The sequence below is a fragment of the Phacochoerus africanus genome, chromosome 14, assembly GCF_016906955.1.
Source record: "Phacochoerus africanus isolate WHEZ1 chromosome 14, ROS_Pafr_v1, whole genome shotgun sequence".
Taxonomy (NCBI): domain Eukaryota; kingdom Metazoa; phylum Chordata; class Mammalia; order Artiodactyla; family Suidae; genus Phacochoerus; species Phacochoerus africanus.
Window position 1 is genome coordinate 54,098,567 of NC_062557.1, and position 16,446 is coordinate 54,115,012.

General features: G+C 49.7%; 2 protein-coding genes across 2 annotated transcripts in view; one reads left to right on the forward strand and one right to left on the reverse strand.

The window, feature by feature from the left end:
• Positions 1-222: 222 nt before the first annotated feature.
• Positions 223-12,782, reverse strand: GSG1L2 (GSG1 like 2). Its single transcript, XM_047757782.1, has 5 exons — positions 12,488-12,782; positions 7,963-8,010; positions 6,798-6,950; positions 3,703-3,814; positions 223-481 (listed from the first exon to the last, which is right to left on the reverse strand). The coding sequence occupies exons 1-5, from the start codon at positions 12,780-12,782 to the stop codon at positions 223-225; spliced, it is 867 nt and encodes a 288-aa protein (XP_047613738.1).
• A 2,570-nt stretch (positions 12,783-15,352) lies between these two features.
• The window catches only part of GLP2R (glucagon like peptide 2 receptor), a 54,769-nt gene continuing 53,675 nt past the window's right edge, over positions 15,353-16,446 (forward strand). The window contains exon 1 of the mRNA XM_047757248.1: positions 15,353-15,737. Coding sequence (XP_047613204.1) covers positions 15,543-15,737 — 195 coding nt within the window. The 5' untranslated portion in view covers positions 15,353-15,542. The remainder of the gene's footprint in view (positions 15,738-16,446) is intronic.

Genomic DNA, 16,446 nt, shown 5'->3' on the forward strand with positions numbered 1-16,446 from the left:
TTAAGCTTGAGATGCTCATTTATACTAGCGTGTCAATGGTTGATATAGTTGTAACCTTTATCTCACTTAAAGATACAGGCATTATAACAGGCATCAGAAGCTGAAGCCAAAGGTATATAGTGAAGGGTGAGACAGCAGGTGGAAGGTTTACTTGGACCACAGCCTTGAAAAACCCACCCCAGAGATATTCACTGTGACAGATCTGGCAGCCATGAGCCCTAGCTAGCACATGGACACCTTGCCCAGGGCATCTGAGGGCAGGTGCTCAGAAACACTGACAAGGGCACGCCCAGCAAGGCCGGGAGCAGCATCTGTTTCCCAAACACCTTCTGGAGCCTTGGGCTCCTGGAAGTCATGTTGAGAGTGCTGACTGCCTTTTTGCACACTTTTCTTCTCTGCGAATTCCAGGCGGGCTGCCGTGTATCTGCTCGTGGCCATGACTGACACAACCATACATAGGGCAAAAGAGCCCCACGCGAGGCTGTCAACAAAAGGCAGAGTTAGGAAAGGGTGTGGGGCTGATTCAGGTCTTCCTGCTGGGTGTCAGTCTGGTGAAAAACCAGCTCTGGGTTCTACCCAGTTTGGACCCGGACTTTCGCATCACAAATTTGAGAGAGTGGCCAATGTGTTGTTGTAGCCAAAGTGTTGATGGTTATGAGGATGGGTCCCGGTGTCATTGCCCTGAGCTCGTGCTGGGGGGTTGCACCCATCTCTTAGTAACTGTGCCACCTCAGGCTGGTGACCTCACCTTTTTGTATCAGTTTCCTCATCTGCAAAAGTGGAATAATAGCAATGCTGCACCCAACATGGTTGTGAGGAATTCAATGAATTAATGGGTGGGAAGTCCTCAGCATAGTAGCTACTAACATATGTTACTTTTTGTTCTTGCTGGCTGGAAGCCAGGACACTGGCCTTGGGCATTGTTATTTTTATACCCTTCTGTTCTGGAAGCCTGCTGCATTCTGAGTTGATGGTCTATTCTTTTCATCTTTCCCAGAACCTAGCAGAAGGGTTGCTGAGAAAGAACCTCTACAAGGGGGCATTTGTGTATGTTTCCCAGGTTAAATAGATGGCTCCATAGCCAATCATCTACCAAAATACCTACCAGCAGGTACGTTCCAACCCACTCCAGGGTTTCCAATCATCCTTAAACATGACTTGACAAGCCAGCATACCAAGATCAAGGAGAAAGGCCCAACAATAACCAGAAAAAAAAAAAAAGACTCTAAAGGAGAAAGATAACTCAAGGAACAGAAGAACACAGCAATAGAAAGAAAACATACACACAGGAGTTCCCGTTGTGTCTCAGTGGTTAACGAATCTGACTAGGAATCATGAAGTTGCAGGTTCGATCCCTGGCCTTGCTCAGTGGGTTAAGGATCCAGCGTTACTATGAGCTGTGGTGCAGGTTGCAGACACAGCTCGGATCCTGCGTTGCTGTGGCTATGGTGTAGGCTGGTGGCTGCAGCTCTGATTGGACCCCTAGCCTGGGAACTTCCATATGCCATGGGAGCGGCCCTGGAAAAGGCAAAAAGACCAAAAAAAGAAAAAAAGAAAAAGAAAGAAAGAAAACACGCATACACACACTCTCTCTCTCTTTTTCTTTGCTTTTTAGGGCTGCACCTGTGGCATATGGAGGTTCCCAGGTTCCCAGGCTAGGGGTTGCATCGGAGCTGCAGCTGCTGGCCTACACCACAGCTACAGCAACTAGGGATCTGACCCGCTTATGTGACCTACACCATAGCTCATGGCAACGCCAGATCCTTAACCCACTGAGCAAGGCCAGAGATCAAACCCACATCCTTACGGATACTAGTTGGAAAAAGAACACACTGTGATTAATATCTTGAGGGGTATATGAGAAGATATTGCATCAATAAACAAGTTAAGGATACATGAAAAAGGGACAACTAGAAAACAGAGAAAATCATTTGGAAATTCAAATAAAATCCAAAATAAGAATTCATTAGAAAGGTTAGAGGGCAATTAGAAAGTTTTTCGGAAATTCCAAAAAAGAGAAAGAGATAGAAGACATAAGGGAAGCAGTAACATCTTGATAATTATTCTAAAGGGCCCAAAAATCTAAGTAATGGGAGTTCTCTAAAAGATAACAGAAGACTTAGGAATATAAACAATCAAGGAAATAATACAAGGCAAATTCTCAGAATTCGAGGCCATGAGTGTTCAGATCGAAGGCCTCACCAAGCACATGAGAGAACGAAGGAGAATGAAAGAAGATCCTTTTCAAGGGACTTTATCCTGGCATTTCAGAACATCAGCAATAGAGCAGAAGACAATAGATTACCTATTGTAGGACCTGAATCAGAATAGTATGGGACTCTCAATGGAAAAAAATATATTCTAGAAGGAAATGACAACACGCCTTCAGAATCCTAAAGGAAGATGATTTTCAGCAGAAAATTTTATATTCCACCACACTCTCGAACAAGATGGAACACTGAATAAATACATTTCCAGACCTTCAAGGACTAAAATGATGTATCGCTCATTGAACCTTTTCTTTGGAAGCTCCTATGGGATGTGCGCCCACGAAACATGGATGCAAACCAAGTAAGATGATGATACAGGAATTAGGACACGAGGAAACAAGGGACTAGTGAACAAGGGACTCTGCTCCATTCCAGAGCGGAGCAGGAGGATGGAGGGCTCTGATGCGTTGGAAGAGCGGAGCAGGAAGAGGTAGGACTGAGAGGCTGTTGAGTACCACTTTCTTTTTCAAAACTTCTTGCATATACCTCTTTTATGAAAAATTAAGACATTCAAAGCAATAGGAAACAAAGGCAAAATGAAATGATATTGGTAGGAAACCGACCATTCTTCAGACTCCTGTGATGTTTGGCATTTGCTTTCATCCGCAGCAATCGGACCTTAATATAAATGGGCCTTGGTTCCTGACCCACCCAACATCCTTCGGAGCGGTTGTCTCAACTGTGTGCAGTGCTGGTGACAGCACCTCAGAAGCAATGGCATCTGCTCAGAGGGAAGCGGCTGAAGGGATGCACAGGTGGAGGGAATGGTGTAAAGAAAAACGTTTAGAGCAATGAACTTCTTCAGATTGGGAAGATGAAAAAGAGTTCAAAATCTGATGCACCCTGAAGCTTATGAACAGCTGTAGCACAGGCGTAGTCACCCTGGGCTAGGAGGAGGAGGAAAGTAACACAAAGGGGAAAGTAACACAAGAGGTTAGGATGAAAACGTAAGCACATGTATGTATATTTTTAAGATGGAGCCGTGCTTCAGTGGCCCACAGCAAAGAGAACCACTGGTCTTTATGACATGGCTGAGTCTTTCTCTTAAAGAGAGAACTGCTCTATCATGGCCCATCTGTCCATTAGAATCACAGGGGCTGGGTCTCATCTCAGTCAGGTATTGAGTAGGCATTCTAACAGGACTTTCCCCCTGAAGCTGTGTTTAAGAAGATCATAGCAACTCTATCTCCATTTCTTGAGCACTTTGCGCCATGCCAAGAATATCATAATCTCTTTATATTCCCATAAAAGCACTTGAGGCAGGGAGCATCATTTTACAGATGAGGAAATGGGTCTACAGAAAGATTCAGAAGTTAACCCAGAGTCACAGGAGTAGCAGGTGGCAGAGTTAGCATCTAGGTCAGCGAACCCACAAAACGTCTGTGCATCCCTGTTGGCCTTAGGGACTTGAGCACCACGGCCAGCCACTCACCAGTAGGACCAGCCGTAGTCCCACGTCTGAGGCTTCCAGTCTTCAGGTCCGAGGTTCACCGTGATTTGGAAAATGGTTGTATACATCATGTGGGCCACCATGGCGAGGAGCCCTGCACCAGGAAAGCTTGTGAGCCACGGCCAAGACTGCAGTTTCTCTACGGTGCAGGAGGTGGCTTTCAGGAGCCCACTAGCAGCCTCCTGGAGGCCCCCCGAGTAGCCCAAGTTCTACCTGTACAGTAATTTCTCAGGGCCACCAATCCACACAGCGGCATATGTTCCTTTGCCAAGTCATCCCGCCCATGGCCACCTCTTTCTGTTGCATCATGTCTCGGGGTTCCGATGCACAGCCCTCTTTCCCAGCACAGACGAGAGGTCCTTGGGCTGCATTCAGCCTGGAGCCATACGTTCCTCTGTGCTGTCATGTTATTCTTTTCTTTGTCTTTTTAGAGCCGCATCTGCAGCACACGGAGGTTCCCAGGCTAGGGGTCCAATCGGAGCTACCGCTGCTGGCCTACACCACAGTCCCAGCCATGCCATATCTGAGCCACACTTGCAACCTACCCCACAGCTCCCGGCAACGCTGGATCCTGAACCCCTTGAGCGAGGCCAGGGATTGAACCTGCATCCTCATGGATACTAGTCAGGTACGTTAACCACTGAGCCACAGTGGGAACTCCACGTTATTCTTTTTAATGAGAATTGTTTGCTAACACTTCAAAACTTTGCATAAAATTCTGAATACGTTCTGGCCAGACTAGACTCGCTGGCAATAAGTAGTGGGAACTGAGGTCAGCTGCCAATGTGATTTTCTGTCGTTTGGAAGTGAATTGACTTTTTTGCCTGGAGACCAGAGGAAAAATTTTTCTTTAATAGTTTTAGTGGGATAGGCCTAGGGATTGAAGGTACTGTGTCAATTTTTGCAGGTATTTGCAAGGAGCTTGCTTTCTTTTTTTCTTTCTTTTTTCTTCTCTTTACAGCCGCACCTGCAGCACATGGAGGTTTCTGGGCCAGGGGTTGAATTGGAGCTGCAGCTGAGGCCTACACCATAGCCATGGCAACACTGAATCCAAACCATAACTGTGATCTACCCCAAAGTTTGTGGCAATGCCAGAGTCTTAGCCCACTGAATGAGGCCACAGATCAAACCTGCATCCTCACAGAGACAACCTCAGATCCTTAACCTGCTGAGCCACAGTGGGAACTCCTGAAGGAAGTTTTCTATATATAGATGTTGGTCTCTTGTTCAAGAAAGTTCCCTTGAATTTTACTTTTAAATATTAGCTATTTTATTGTTTCATCTTTCTTTTTCAGGGACTCCCATTAAACCTAGGTTTTAATCTAATAATTGTCTGGCAAGCAGTGAGCAACTAGGGATTGGCTTCAGTAGTTCAAATAGAAATTAGCTTTTAGTGGAGAGGCCATTATTTGCATATGAAGGGGCATGTTTAAAGTTCTTATGATGTATCTGCACTTATAAGTCCTTAAACAGGAGTTCCCACTGTGGCTCAGCGGGTTAAGAACATGACCCAGTGTCTGTGAGGATGCAGGTTTGATCCCTGGCCTTGGTCAGTGGATTAGGATTAAGGATCCAGCACTGCCACAAGCTGTGGTGATGAGGCTTGGATCTGGTGTTGCTGTGGCTGTGGTGTAGGCTGGCAGCTACAGCTCCAATTGGACCCCTAGCGTGGGAACCTCCATATGCTGCGGGTACAGCCCTAGAAAGACAATAAATAAATAAATAAATAGGAGTTCCCGTCGTGGCGCAGTGGTTAACGAATCCGACTAGGAACCATGAGGTGGCGGGTTCGGTCCCTGCCCTTGCTCAGTGGGTTAAGGATCCGGCGTTGCCGTGAGCTGTGGTGTGGGTCGCAGATGCGGCTCGGATCCTGCGTTGCTGTGGCTCTGGCGTAGGCCGGTGGCTGCAGCTCCGATTCGACCCCTGGCCTGGGAACCTCCATATGCCGTGGGAGTGGCCCAAGAAATAGCAAAAAAAAAAGACAAAAAAATAAATAAAGAAATAAGATAAATAAATAAATCCTTAAACAATTCCACCTGAAGTCACATTCAGAGATATCCAGAAAGAGGCCTACTCATGATGAGAGAGGAGGGGATGTTGGGGAGACATGGGGAGGAATCTTCTGGACTCTTTGCTATAAAGACCCAGAACTGGGATTTTATCATCTTATTCACTGATGATAAGACGTGGGAAAAAACATTTTTTAAAATAATTTTTTAGAAAAGGAGTTCCCTGGTGGCCTAATGGTTAAGGACCCAGCATTATCACTGCTGTGGCTCAGGTCACTGCTGTGGCACAGGTTCCATCCCTGGCCTAGGAAATTCAAGGGCACAGCCAAAAACAAACTAACAAACAAACAAAACACCTTGGGGTGGATGCATCACTCCCATCAAGCACAGAAGTGACTGGGTTGATCCACTACGAACTTGGTGTATCCAGCCAGAGAAATGAAGGAGGTTGTACGTTCAGGGTTTTTTCCTTGGTGGAAAGGCCCACCCGGGAGACCAAATAAAGTTGTTCTGAAAGTGACTTGGAGAGCCCACAAGTAAAATAAAAAAGAGATTCTTTACTCATGAGGGATATTTACCCCAAACTTGGATAATAATTTTTAACAAGTCACCATTTTTTGCGTACTTGCTATATCCTTCTTATTTAGTCATCACCAGAGCCTTTGAGATAGCTAGTTTAGAGAAGTTAAGTCACCTGCCCAGGGTCACGCAGCCCTTAGGTGGGAGAGATCTGAACCCAGGCAAGATTTGTGCACAAATGCGTGCCTGCCCACTCTTCTAAGTCGGGCGATCTCTATTCTCAGAGCCAGTGGACGCCGCCCTGCCACCTTCCCAGGGTTGTGATAAAGACGCGCGGAACTATTTTATTCTCCATTTGCGCCTATCCCTTTTTTTCTCATCCATCAGCCATTGCTTCCACCCATGGGATTAATGTAGTAGCTTTTCCAGTGGACCGTTGTCCTGCCGAACTGGCCAATGACAGGAAGAGCCAACCTGGAGCTCTGCCTCTCTGCCTTTGGGGCAGCCTGTGGGGAATTTGCCTGTTCTGCGGATGCTCTGGGAGAGTACCTGCAAGCACCATGAGGATGGCTACAGAGGCATCCACCTTGAGCCAGTGGAAACCAGAGCTGTGATAACTCACTCTGGAGCCCAGGAGGATGGCGCTTGTCAACGTCAGAAGGATATTCAGGACCTCTGCCCCAATGGACAGCCACAAAACACCTGCAAAATGTAGGGAAGACTGAGACGGTGGGAACCTAGAATTCAGAAGGAGCAGGACGTTCAATCCTCTGATGTAGTTCATTTCCAAACCAAACCAACCAAACAACCAACCAACCAACAAAAAGCATCACGGGAGGGTGGGGAAACTGCAGATACTCCTGCTGAGTCTTGGAAAGGTGACAGTGAAAGGGGGCTCCTGGGACTTGAAAGTAAAAATTGTCATTGCCTAGAAGGAAAAAAAAAAACAACTAAGCAAAACTCTGATGCGAAAACTTGAGAGATACTAGGCGTCTCCATTCCTTGGTTCAAAAGTTAATGAGTTGTTTTGATTCCACCAGAAGACACTGTCCTTTAAAGGAGATGATGAATTTACTCAAGGTGGGGCAGAGGAGTCTGAGAGTTTAAGAGATTCGAGGTGCCAAAACCTCGCTTGTTTCTTTGTGAGCCTAGGATTTACCCTCTGGATGGACCCCATCTGTAGCTTCAAGGAATGGTGTTGGATGTGGAGGGGAATGACAAGGGGACAGGGAGAGAAATGAACATTTGCAAAGGGCTCCTCTAAGGGACACGACAATGAGTGAAACAGATGCAGTCCAGGCCATCATAAAAGGTGTATTCCTCCTGGGAAAAGAGATACTAAGAAATTGAGTACTAATTCGATGAGTGTTATAATAGAGAAGAAAACATGCTGTAGGCAGTGACGAGCTAGTCTCATATTTTTCCTACTCTGTGTTCACTTTTCATCATGGTCCGAATATTTACACCATCGAAAGTGGCAAACACACCAATCAGGGCTTCCCCTCCCCCCCTGCCAAGTTGGTCATGGAACATGTTCTAGCATTATTTACTATAGGGCACGTGAAAAGAGCCCGTAGCTCTGGCTTTGGGGTTCAACTTCATGGAAAAACCACAAATAACTCTTTCATCTCTTTCCCCCGACTCTAACCAAAACCATAGAGATTGTTCAAATTGCGAGGAGGGCTGGTAGACAGAATCTGAGGCAAGTATTTACCTTGTTCTTCGGCTGGCACTACACTCTGGAAACTCCTACACCTTTCATCTAGAAGGAAAAGAGAAGAGAATCCCAAGTAGTGTGACCTTGACACACTGTGCTCTAGTCCCTGACGTGTATTTGGGTTATTCTGGACAAGGCTTGGGGCGTGTGGCTTTATTGTTCCTGGACAGGGGGCTGCCCCTCCCTACGGGAGCTTGCTATAGTCCTTCCCCAGTGAATCGGGGGGGGGGGGGGGGGGCACGTGCCTTTCTTTGGCCAGTGGATTGGGATGGGCCATGAGGTGGGCCACTTCCCGTTGGAAGCTTTAGAAGCCAGTTTTTCTCTAAAGGTTTTCATTCTCTTGCCTCTGTGATCACAGAAGCATATGTCCAGATGGAGTCTGTCTGTCTACATTCCGAGTGGCTCCAGCGGGGGGATGCCCCTTGCCCTCCTGAAAAGTACAAACAGAGCTAGAAATGAATTTGTTGGTTTAGACCTCTGGGATTTGGGAGTTATAGGCTATTACAGCACAACCTAGCCCATCTGGTCTGACGCTGCAAGCCTTAGATCAGGGATACTCCACTTCACACACCGCGCCCGTTAGGATGTGAGTCTCAAATCATTTGTTTCTGGCTAGAGGGAAAGTAACAACGTTTGCAATAATTTTAAAAAATAAATTAGGAGTTTCCGTCGTGGCTCAGTGGTTAATGAATCCGACAAGGAACCATGGGGTCGAGGGTTCAATCCCTGGCCTCGCTCACTGGGTTAAAGATCCGGTGTTGCCAGGAGCTGTGGTGTAGGTTGCAGATGTGGCTCAGATCCCAAGTTGCTGTGGCTCTGGTGTAGGCTGGCGGCTACAGCTCTGGTTAGAACCCTAGCCTGGGAAACTCCATGTGCCACAAGAGCGGCCCAAGAAAAGGAAAAAAAAAAAAATTAGAACAGATTCAGAACTCTCTCTGCTACTTGGTGAACCAGTGACTTGCATGCCGCCCTGCTTTCTGGAGGGGAACAAGAAGGGGAGGGGTTATTGCGTGTGTACTGGGTGCTGGGCAGAAACCCCCCGCAGACCGTTCTGTGCTCCTGGGAATGCGCTTGGCCTGTATCATCTGTCCTGTCGCACATACTGGCTAGGAAGTCTTGCTGCCCAAATACGTAGTCCCTTTGAAGAGATCACATCCTTAAGTGGCTGCTTAGTGTGGGGGTGTAACCAAATTCTGGTTTGGGGGTGAGTGACAGATGGAGGGTCGGGACCATGGCAGAGTGCAGGTTTGGCCTTAAAAAGAAAAGAAAAAAAAAAAAAAAGACTGACTTCTATGTCTGTTCCGTCACAATCAGGAATCACAGGAAATTTCTTGACCTCTCTGAGTCTTGCTTTCTCCAGCAGCGATACGGGTATCGTCACAGTCCTCCAATGAGAAAGTTGCGCAAGTGTGTTGTGAACTGCTTTACCCTTTTGATGTGTTTTGTTATTGACCAAGGCAAGGACAGACCTCCATCACTGACAGGTTTGGAGGCCAGGTTCAAACCAGGTGGTGGAGTCCGGAATTGAAAGTGGGTTTTCTCACCGGAGACCCTGAACCTTTTCCCACATCACCACCTGCTGTCTTTCTACTTAGCACGGAGGACAGAGGGTCTATCCTGTCCTTACTGCCACACAGGGCTGCCTTGTCGCAACAGAAAGGGGAGGAGGCCAGGTACAGAGCCAGGGGCAGAGCAAAGCGAGAACGGAGGCCAGCCGAGGGGATTAAGAGAATTCACAATGGCTTAGAAGGGCGAGTTTAGCCTGGGCGAACAGTCAGACGCCTTGCTTAATATGAATCCTCAGAAATGATGTTCCTTTTGGATAAGGCCAGCAGGATTAAAAAGAAAAATCTTTATAAATCCCATGAAGCCAGAAAGGCGGGTGTTAACACAGCTCCACAGAGGTTCACCAGCCAAGCGGTGCAGCCGGCCAGCCCGGGAAACGGGGTCAGTCCTGGGGACCGACTCTGTCACCCGTCTGCTTGGCCTCCCCCTTCCCACACCCCCCAGCTATGGGGTGTCCAGGACCCTCTGTCCTTGAACTTTCTGAGTTTAGCAGAACCGCAGAGAATTGGAAATTAACACATTTTGTGGTCTAATTCGTTCGTCCAAGGAAAAACATTTAGTCAAAGCACTGCCACAACTGGGAGTCTCCCTTCCCTCCCCCCTTCCTTCCTCCCTTCCCTCCCCACTTCCTGCCTTCCTTATCCATTGCATGCAGAAGTTTCCAGGCCAGGGATCAAACCCGAGCCACAGCATCGACAATGCCAGATCCTTCACCGACTGAGCCACCAGGAATTCCCAGGAATTTTTGTTTCAAACATTCACTTCTTTCAAAAGCATTAGGAACAACTAATGCCATTTACAGCAACATGGATGGACCTAGAGGTTATCAAGCTAAGTGAAGTCAGAGAACGACAATGACCATATGATATCGCTTATATGTGGGATCTAATTTTAAAATGACAAAAGAACTTATTTACAAAACAGAAACCGACTCACAGATTTCAAAACCAAACTTATGGTTACCAAAGGGGAAACGTGGAGGAGGAGATCTGACTAGTAGCTTTGAGGATGCAAGTTCCATCCCTGGCCTCTCGCAGTGAGTTAAGGATCCGGCGTTGCCCTGGGCTGTGGTGTAAGTCACAGATGAGGCTCGGATCCTGCATTTCTGTGACCGTGGCTGTGGCTGTGGCCAGCGGCTGCAGCTCCGATTGGACCCCTACCCTGGGAACCTCCATATGCTGCAGGTGTGGCCCTTTAAAAAAAAAAAAAAAAAAAGGAATGCAGATTTCTAGACCCCATCCCAGATCTGTGGAATCAGAATCTCCAGGGCTGGGTATTTGGATTTTTACAAATTCCTGGCTGGTTGAGATGCACACCATTTTTTTTTTGTCTTTTTGTCTTTTTCTTTTGTTGTTGTTGTTGTTGCCATTTCTTGGGCCGCTCTGCGGCATATGGAGGTTCCCAGGCCAGGGGTTGAATCGGAGCTGTAGCCACCGGCCTACGCCAGAGCCACAGCAACACGGGATCCGAGCCGCGTCTGCAACCTACACCACAGCTCACGGCAAAGCCGGATTGTTAACCCACTGAGCAAGGGCAGGGATCGAACCCGCAACCTCATGGTTCCTAGTCAGATTCGTTAACCACTGCACCACGACGGGAACTCCTAGATGCGCACCATCTGATAACGGGTGTGAGGCTTGTAGACAGACACCTGCGGAAATAGAAGCAGATGGGGACATGCAAAGGGAGTGGAGGTTCTCAGGCCCTTTGCCTGTGGGTGTGGTGAGCGTATTTTCCAAACCAAAAGCCTGAGAGCATCTCGGGGACCCTTCTGGACGCAGGTTCACAAGCCTTCTGTGTCTATGAGGGGACAGAGAGTGGACTTCTAGAAAGATGATGCGTGTCCCAGAAGTGTGGGGTGGGGGAGGCCCTTCCTGTAGCCTTGGCTCCAGGCCCCCCTGCAGTTTCCTCACCACACTTAAAGCAAAGCCCATGGGCACGGGCCCAGACACATGGCTGGGTAAGCCTTGGCACTGCCCCTCTGCCTCTCAGGGGGTTCCTACTTGTTGCCTTTTAGTTAGCCCTCAGGAATAAACAACTAATGCTCTGCGTATGGAAAAAGAAAGGCAATTAGAAACTCTAGGAAAATAAAAAAATCAACAAGAATGTAATAAGCCTGAGGTCAGGACAGGGATGGTTGGGGGGTCCATCTCCTCTCCATCCTGAAGGCTGTGTTTTCCCAGCAGGAAGGGAAGTGCATCCTTACCCCAAGCACGGGGTTGAGGTCCGAGCCAGGCTGCCTCACACTGGGGAGCCCAGTTCCTCCCTTGTGAATTCCTCCCAGGGTATATACACCCTTTTCTGAAATAAGTTCTTCAAATTCTAACTTCCCCTTGCCTCTCCTCTTCCCTCACCATCACCCAGTCCAGCCCACAGAAGCTCCAAAGATGCCCAGCTGGGGCTGAGTAACACAGTGGGGGGAGAAAATGGGCTTGTTGCTGTGTGACCTGAAATTCTCAGGTCTCAGCTTCCTCATTTGTGAGTTGAGGAAATGCTGTTTATGTTACTGGGTTGTTCCAAGCCTTGCCTGAGATAAAGGTCTGACTTATAAATGATTTTCCTTCTGGTAGATGCTCCATAAAGGGGGTTCCCTTCCCACCCATGCAGGGATGCCGATGAGCGTTGAGTGGGGACCCTTGAGAGTCTCCAGGGGTGGCGTGACAAAAACAAAGGGTAGATGCTCATGGGTAATAAACACTCGCCGTGTATCCGGCGCTGTTGCCAGAGTTTTATGTGAATCCAGTTGTCTCATCTTTACGGTAATAGATGGGTACGACCATTGTTCCCATTCTATAGATGAGAAAACCGAGGCTCAGAGGGGAGGAGGGCCCCGCTTGAGGAGGCACGGGTGGTCCTCGGCAGAGCTGGGGTTCAAACTCGACAGCCTGGTGCCGGAGCTCCTGCTCGTGGCCGCAGTCCCGCGCCCATCACCCCAGGACCCGAGGGCCGTGCTCACCTGCGCTGCCGAGGCTCTCCTCACACGACTGCCAGAGCCCCACGTGGAACCTGCGCTGGATGAACTTGTCGTCCCCCATCTCCCAAATGTACTGGACGGCCTGGCTCCCGTTATCGCTGCTGCCACTGCTGTAGTGGATGCAGTGCGACCCCCCCGGGTGGCCCTGGCACAGAGGCTTTGCCACCCGCCGGGTCCCCTCACACCAGTAGCTGCTGCCCACGGCCGTGAGGGAGAAGGTGAGGGCGAGGCAGACGGGGAGGAGGGCCAGCGCCTGCTGCCACCTGGCCCGGTCCATGGCTGAGTGCGGCGTGGCGGCAGGATGAGCAGCGGGGCCCCCTTCCCACCTCGTCCTGGTACCCGCCCCTCCCCGCCCACCATCTGGCATCCTTGCATCTTCCCTCACATCCCCTGGGGAACCAGCGCATGCCAGCATGTGGCGTCCCGAGGAGCGGGCACAGAGCTGGGACGTGCTCCCGTCCATACTGTGGGCCGCCAGTCCTCCCTCCCCAGAGCGTGGAGGTGCTGCGGAGGGTGCTGGTGTTCTGTTTTTATTCTCTTGTGGCGAAACACTCGTAATATAGAATTTACCATCTCAACCATTTCTGTTTTGGCCACGTCCACCACCTGTGGAAGTTCCCAGGCCAGGAAATGAACCCGCGTCATAGGAGCGACCCAAACTGCTGCAGTGACGCCAGGTCCTTAACCCACTCGCCACAAATGAACTCCCATCATCTTAACCATTTTTAATTTGTGTGTGTGTGTGTGTCTTTTTGTCTCTTCCAGAGCTGGACCCGCGGCATATGGAGGTTCCTAGGCTAGGGGTCTAGTGGGAGCTGTAGCCGCTGGCCTACGCCACAGCTCACGGCAACACCAGATCCTTAACCCGCTGATCGAGGCCAGGGATCGAACCCTCGACCTCATGGTTCCTAGTCAGATTTGTTAACCACTGTGCCACAACGGGAACTCCTGGAGCACGCAGGTTGTTGATCCTGTGTTAGGCACCTCCGAAGACCCCCCCGCCCAGCTAAATGGAGAATCTGCCAGCCTGGGCAGGTGGGAGGGAAACCCAGCATCGTTTGGGTCAGTACCACGCTGTCTGTACTCCTTTGCTGGCAAAGACCAGGGCTGTGTTATGTGCTGTGCGCAGCCTGTGAGCCGCGTCTCCTGCTTGCCGCCCGGTCCTGTGGGAAGAGGCGTTCCCTCGTTTTATCACTAGATGGCAACCTTCCAACGGGTGGGGAGGTCCTGGGTAGCCCCCAACCCTTGTCCCTTCAGAAAAAGGAGGTTTTTGAGCAAAAGTTCAGAGAGGTTAGAGTATTCTTACCCAGAGGCACTGTCCTTGCCAGCGGGCAACTTGGGAGACAGTCTGCAGCCTGCCGTGGAGGCTAACTTCCCGCCTGCATCAGAGGATCAGGGCCGTCGTCACGCGGGCAGTTTTTCCCTCTCGGCCACTCCATCCCGCTCTCTGCTGTCCCAAAGAGGTGACCGCATCGATTGCAGGTCGCATCATGGTGTGAGTCCATTTGGGGGGTCTGGGCTCATTATGAGTGTTTTACTGTTAAGGTTTAAAATCTTGCCACATGGGATTTTTTTGGTTTTGTTGTTTTTTTAGATTTCCAAGATTTTTTATTAAATGTTGCTCCCTTGTTTTCCCCCCACTGTTCAGAATTCTCTCACTTGGGTAAGTTAACCAAGAGGAGCTACTCTGGTTCAATTTACAGAAACAAAAACACAATGAACCTAAATGGAAACGTGGTCTTCCTGTTTGCTGACCTGCCTTTCATCCAATCAGGACATCCCCTGCCTGGGCCTCCAGTTCAGGAGGCTGGGAAGAGCTGGAAGGGGATGCTGGGAGTGGGGAGCAGGACACGGGACCGTGGGTAAGAAGGGCCAAGCAGAGTTTTCAGAGGCACGGTACGGAGCCTTCTAGAGACAAGCAACTCAGCTAGAGGGTTACAGTCAAATATGGCCCCTTACCAAGTAGCTGTGGTCAGGTGACTGGTCAGAAGACCCGAGCATCCCAGCTCTGCAGTGTACTTGCTGTGTGGCCTTGGGCGAGCCACCTAACCTCTCTGATTCCCAGTGTCTCAGCTCTCCATGGAGAAATGATCAAACCCTTGCAGAGTTATCCTGAGGGTTATCAATGTAGGGCAAAAAGATTTTGAAAATGTGAGTTGTGGTGAGGAAGTACCCACACATTTTGTCATACAGCAGAAATGATCAGAATGCTGTAAATAAAACTTGAAAAAATGCGGGGAAAAAAAGACAGTACACACGCATGAGTTAGCAGTGATGGATCATGGGTTCTGTCAAAGGCCCTGCCAGGTGGGCTGGGCGACCTTTGTGGACAAAGAGTGACATCCAGCAGCATGCACACTTTTTGACTTTTCAACACATGGTCTTGCTGTTGTGTAGATGGAACTCGAGTTGCTGAGTGGGGTTTTGCTTCAGGCCCTGGGTGGGGAGCCGGTCTCTCTGGGGCTGGGCGACTGTCCTCCATCTACATGTCCGCAGAAAACAGGGCCCAGAGGAGGCCCTGCCTTTGTGGCTACGCTCAGCCTGGCCTGGACAAGCTCAAAGCCTTAGTAAGAAATGTCCCCCCCACCTTATGAAGATGCCCATCTCAGACGTGGCCGGGGGGCCCATCCCCGGCCACCAGTCCTCAGCGGCTGGATCCCAGGCCTGTCCAACCCTGATCCTGTGCAGAGAGCAGGACTTTGGGGGTGGAACCCACAGACTGCCTTGCCTTCCTCCCGGAGCAGCCTCTGCGGAGGAAGTCCCAGGAGCACAGCTGACTTGGGGGAGGTCTGGGAAAAATCTCCCTGCCCCTGGGCGGAGGGGGGGTGGGGGTGGGGTGATCCGCCACCCATGAGACACTTGCGAGATGCAGTAGATGCCTCTCGACTGGGGCAGCCGCTCTGGGCGCGGCGGCGTGCAGGGGGTTTGTGCAAACATTTTCTGGCTGTAGAGACAGGAATGCAAGAGGGGGCAGCCTGGGGTACTTCTTGGGCTGTTGGCGCGATGTGCCGGCACTTGTGACCGCGGCGACGGGAAGATGAAGATGAGGCCGGAACGGAGCCGGGCGGGGCCCGGGAGGAGGCGAGCGGGGCTCTTGCCTGAAGCCCACGGGCTGCCCACGGGCATCCCTGCCGCCTGGGGGGCCAGGCCTCTCCCCTCCCGGAGGAAGCGCGCTCTCCGGACTCCTGTGAGGCCCTTCATGGCCCTGCTGTTTCTGGTTTCCATCAAGCAAGTAAGAGCCGTTTATATTGTTACTGTTATTGTTATCGGTTGTCTGTATTTTCTGATTCTAGAAGCACTTCAGGCCTCTTGTAGGCAATCTGGAAAATATACAACAGTATTAAGATAAGAATGATCACCCCTAACCCAACCATTCAGAGGTAATCACTGTTAATATTTTGGCATATTTTCTTCATATACTTTTTCTATGCATTTTTTTTTAACACAGCTGGAATTAGGATGCAGAACACATTTTGGATCCTGGTCTCCTGTTTACATCATATTATACGCATCTTTCCATGTTAGCTTGAACTCTGCAAATAGCATTTAAAATTCCTGCATATCTCCTCCTGTCCGTTTCATCATTCTTTCAGGTTTGCGTGTTTAGGTTGAACGGGTGGATCCTTTTATTTCCTTCCTTCCTCCCTTTTTTTCTTCTTTCCTGTTAAAAAATACAGAATGCTCATTGTTTTAAAAAATAAGCTTATAAAATCTGGAGTTCCCGTCATGGCCCAGCGGAAATGATTCCGACTAGGAACCATGAGGTTGGGGGTTCTATCCCTGCCCTCACTCCGTGGGTTAAGGATCCAGCGTTGCCATAAGCTGTGGTGTAGGTCGCAGATGCGGCTCAGATCCCAAGTTGCTGTGGCTGTGGTGTAGGCCGGCAGCTGTAGCCCCAATTGGACACCTAGCCTGGGAACCTCCATATGCCGCAGGTGTGG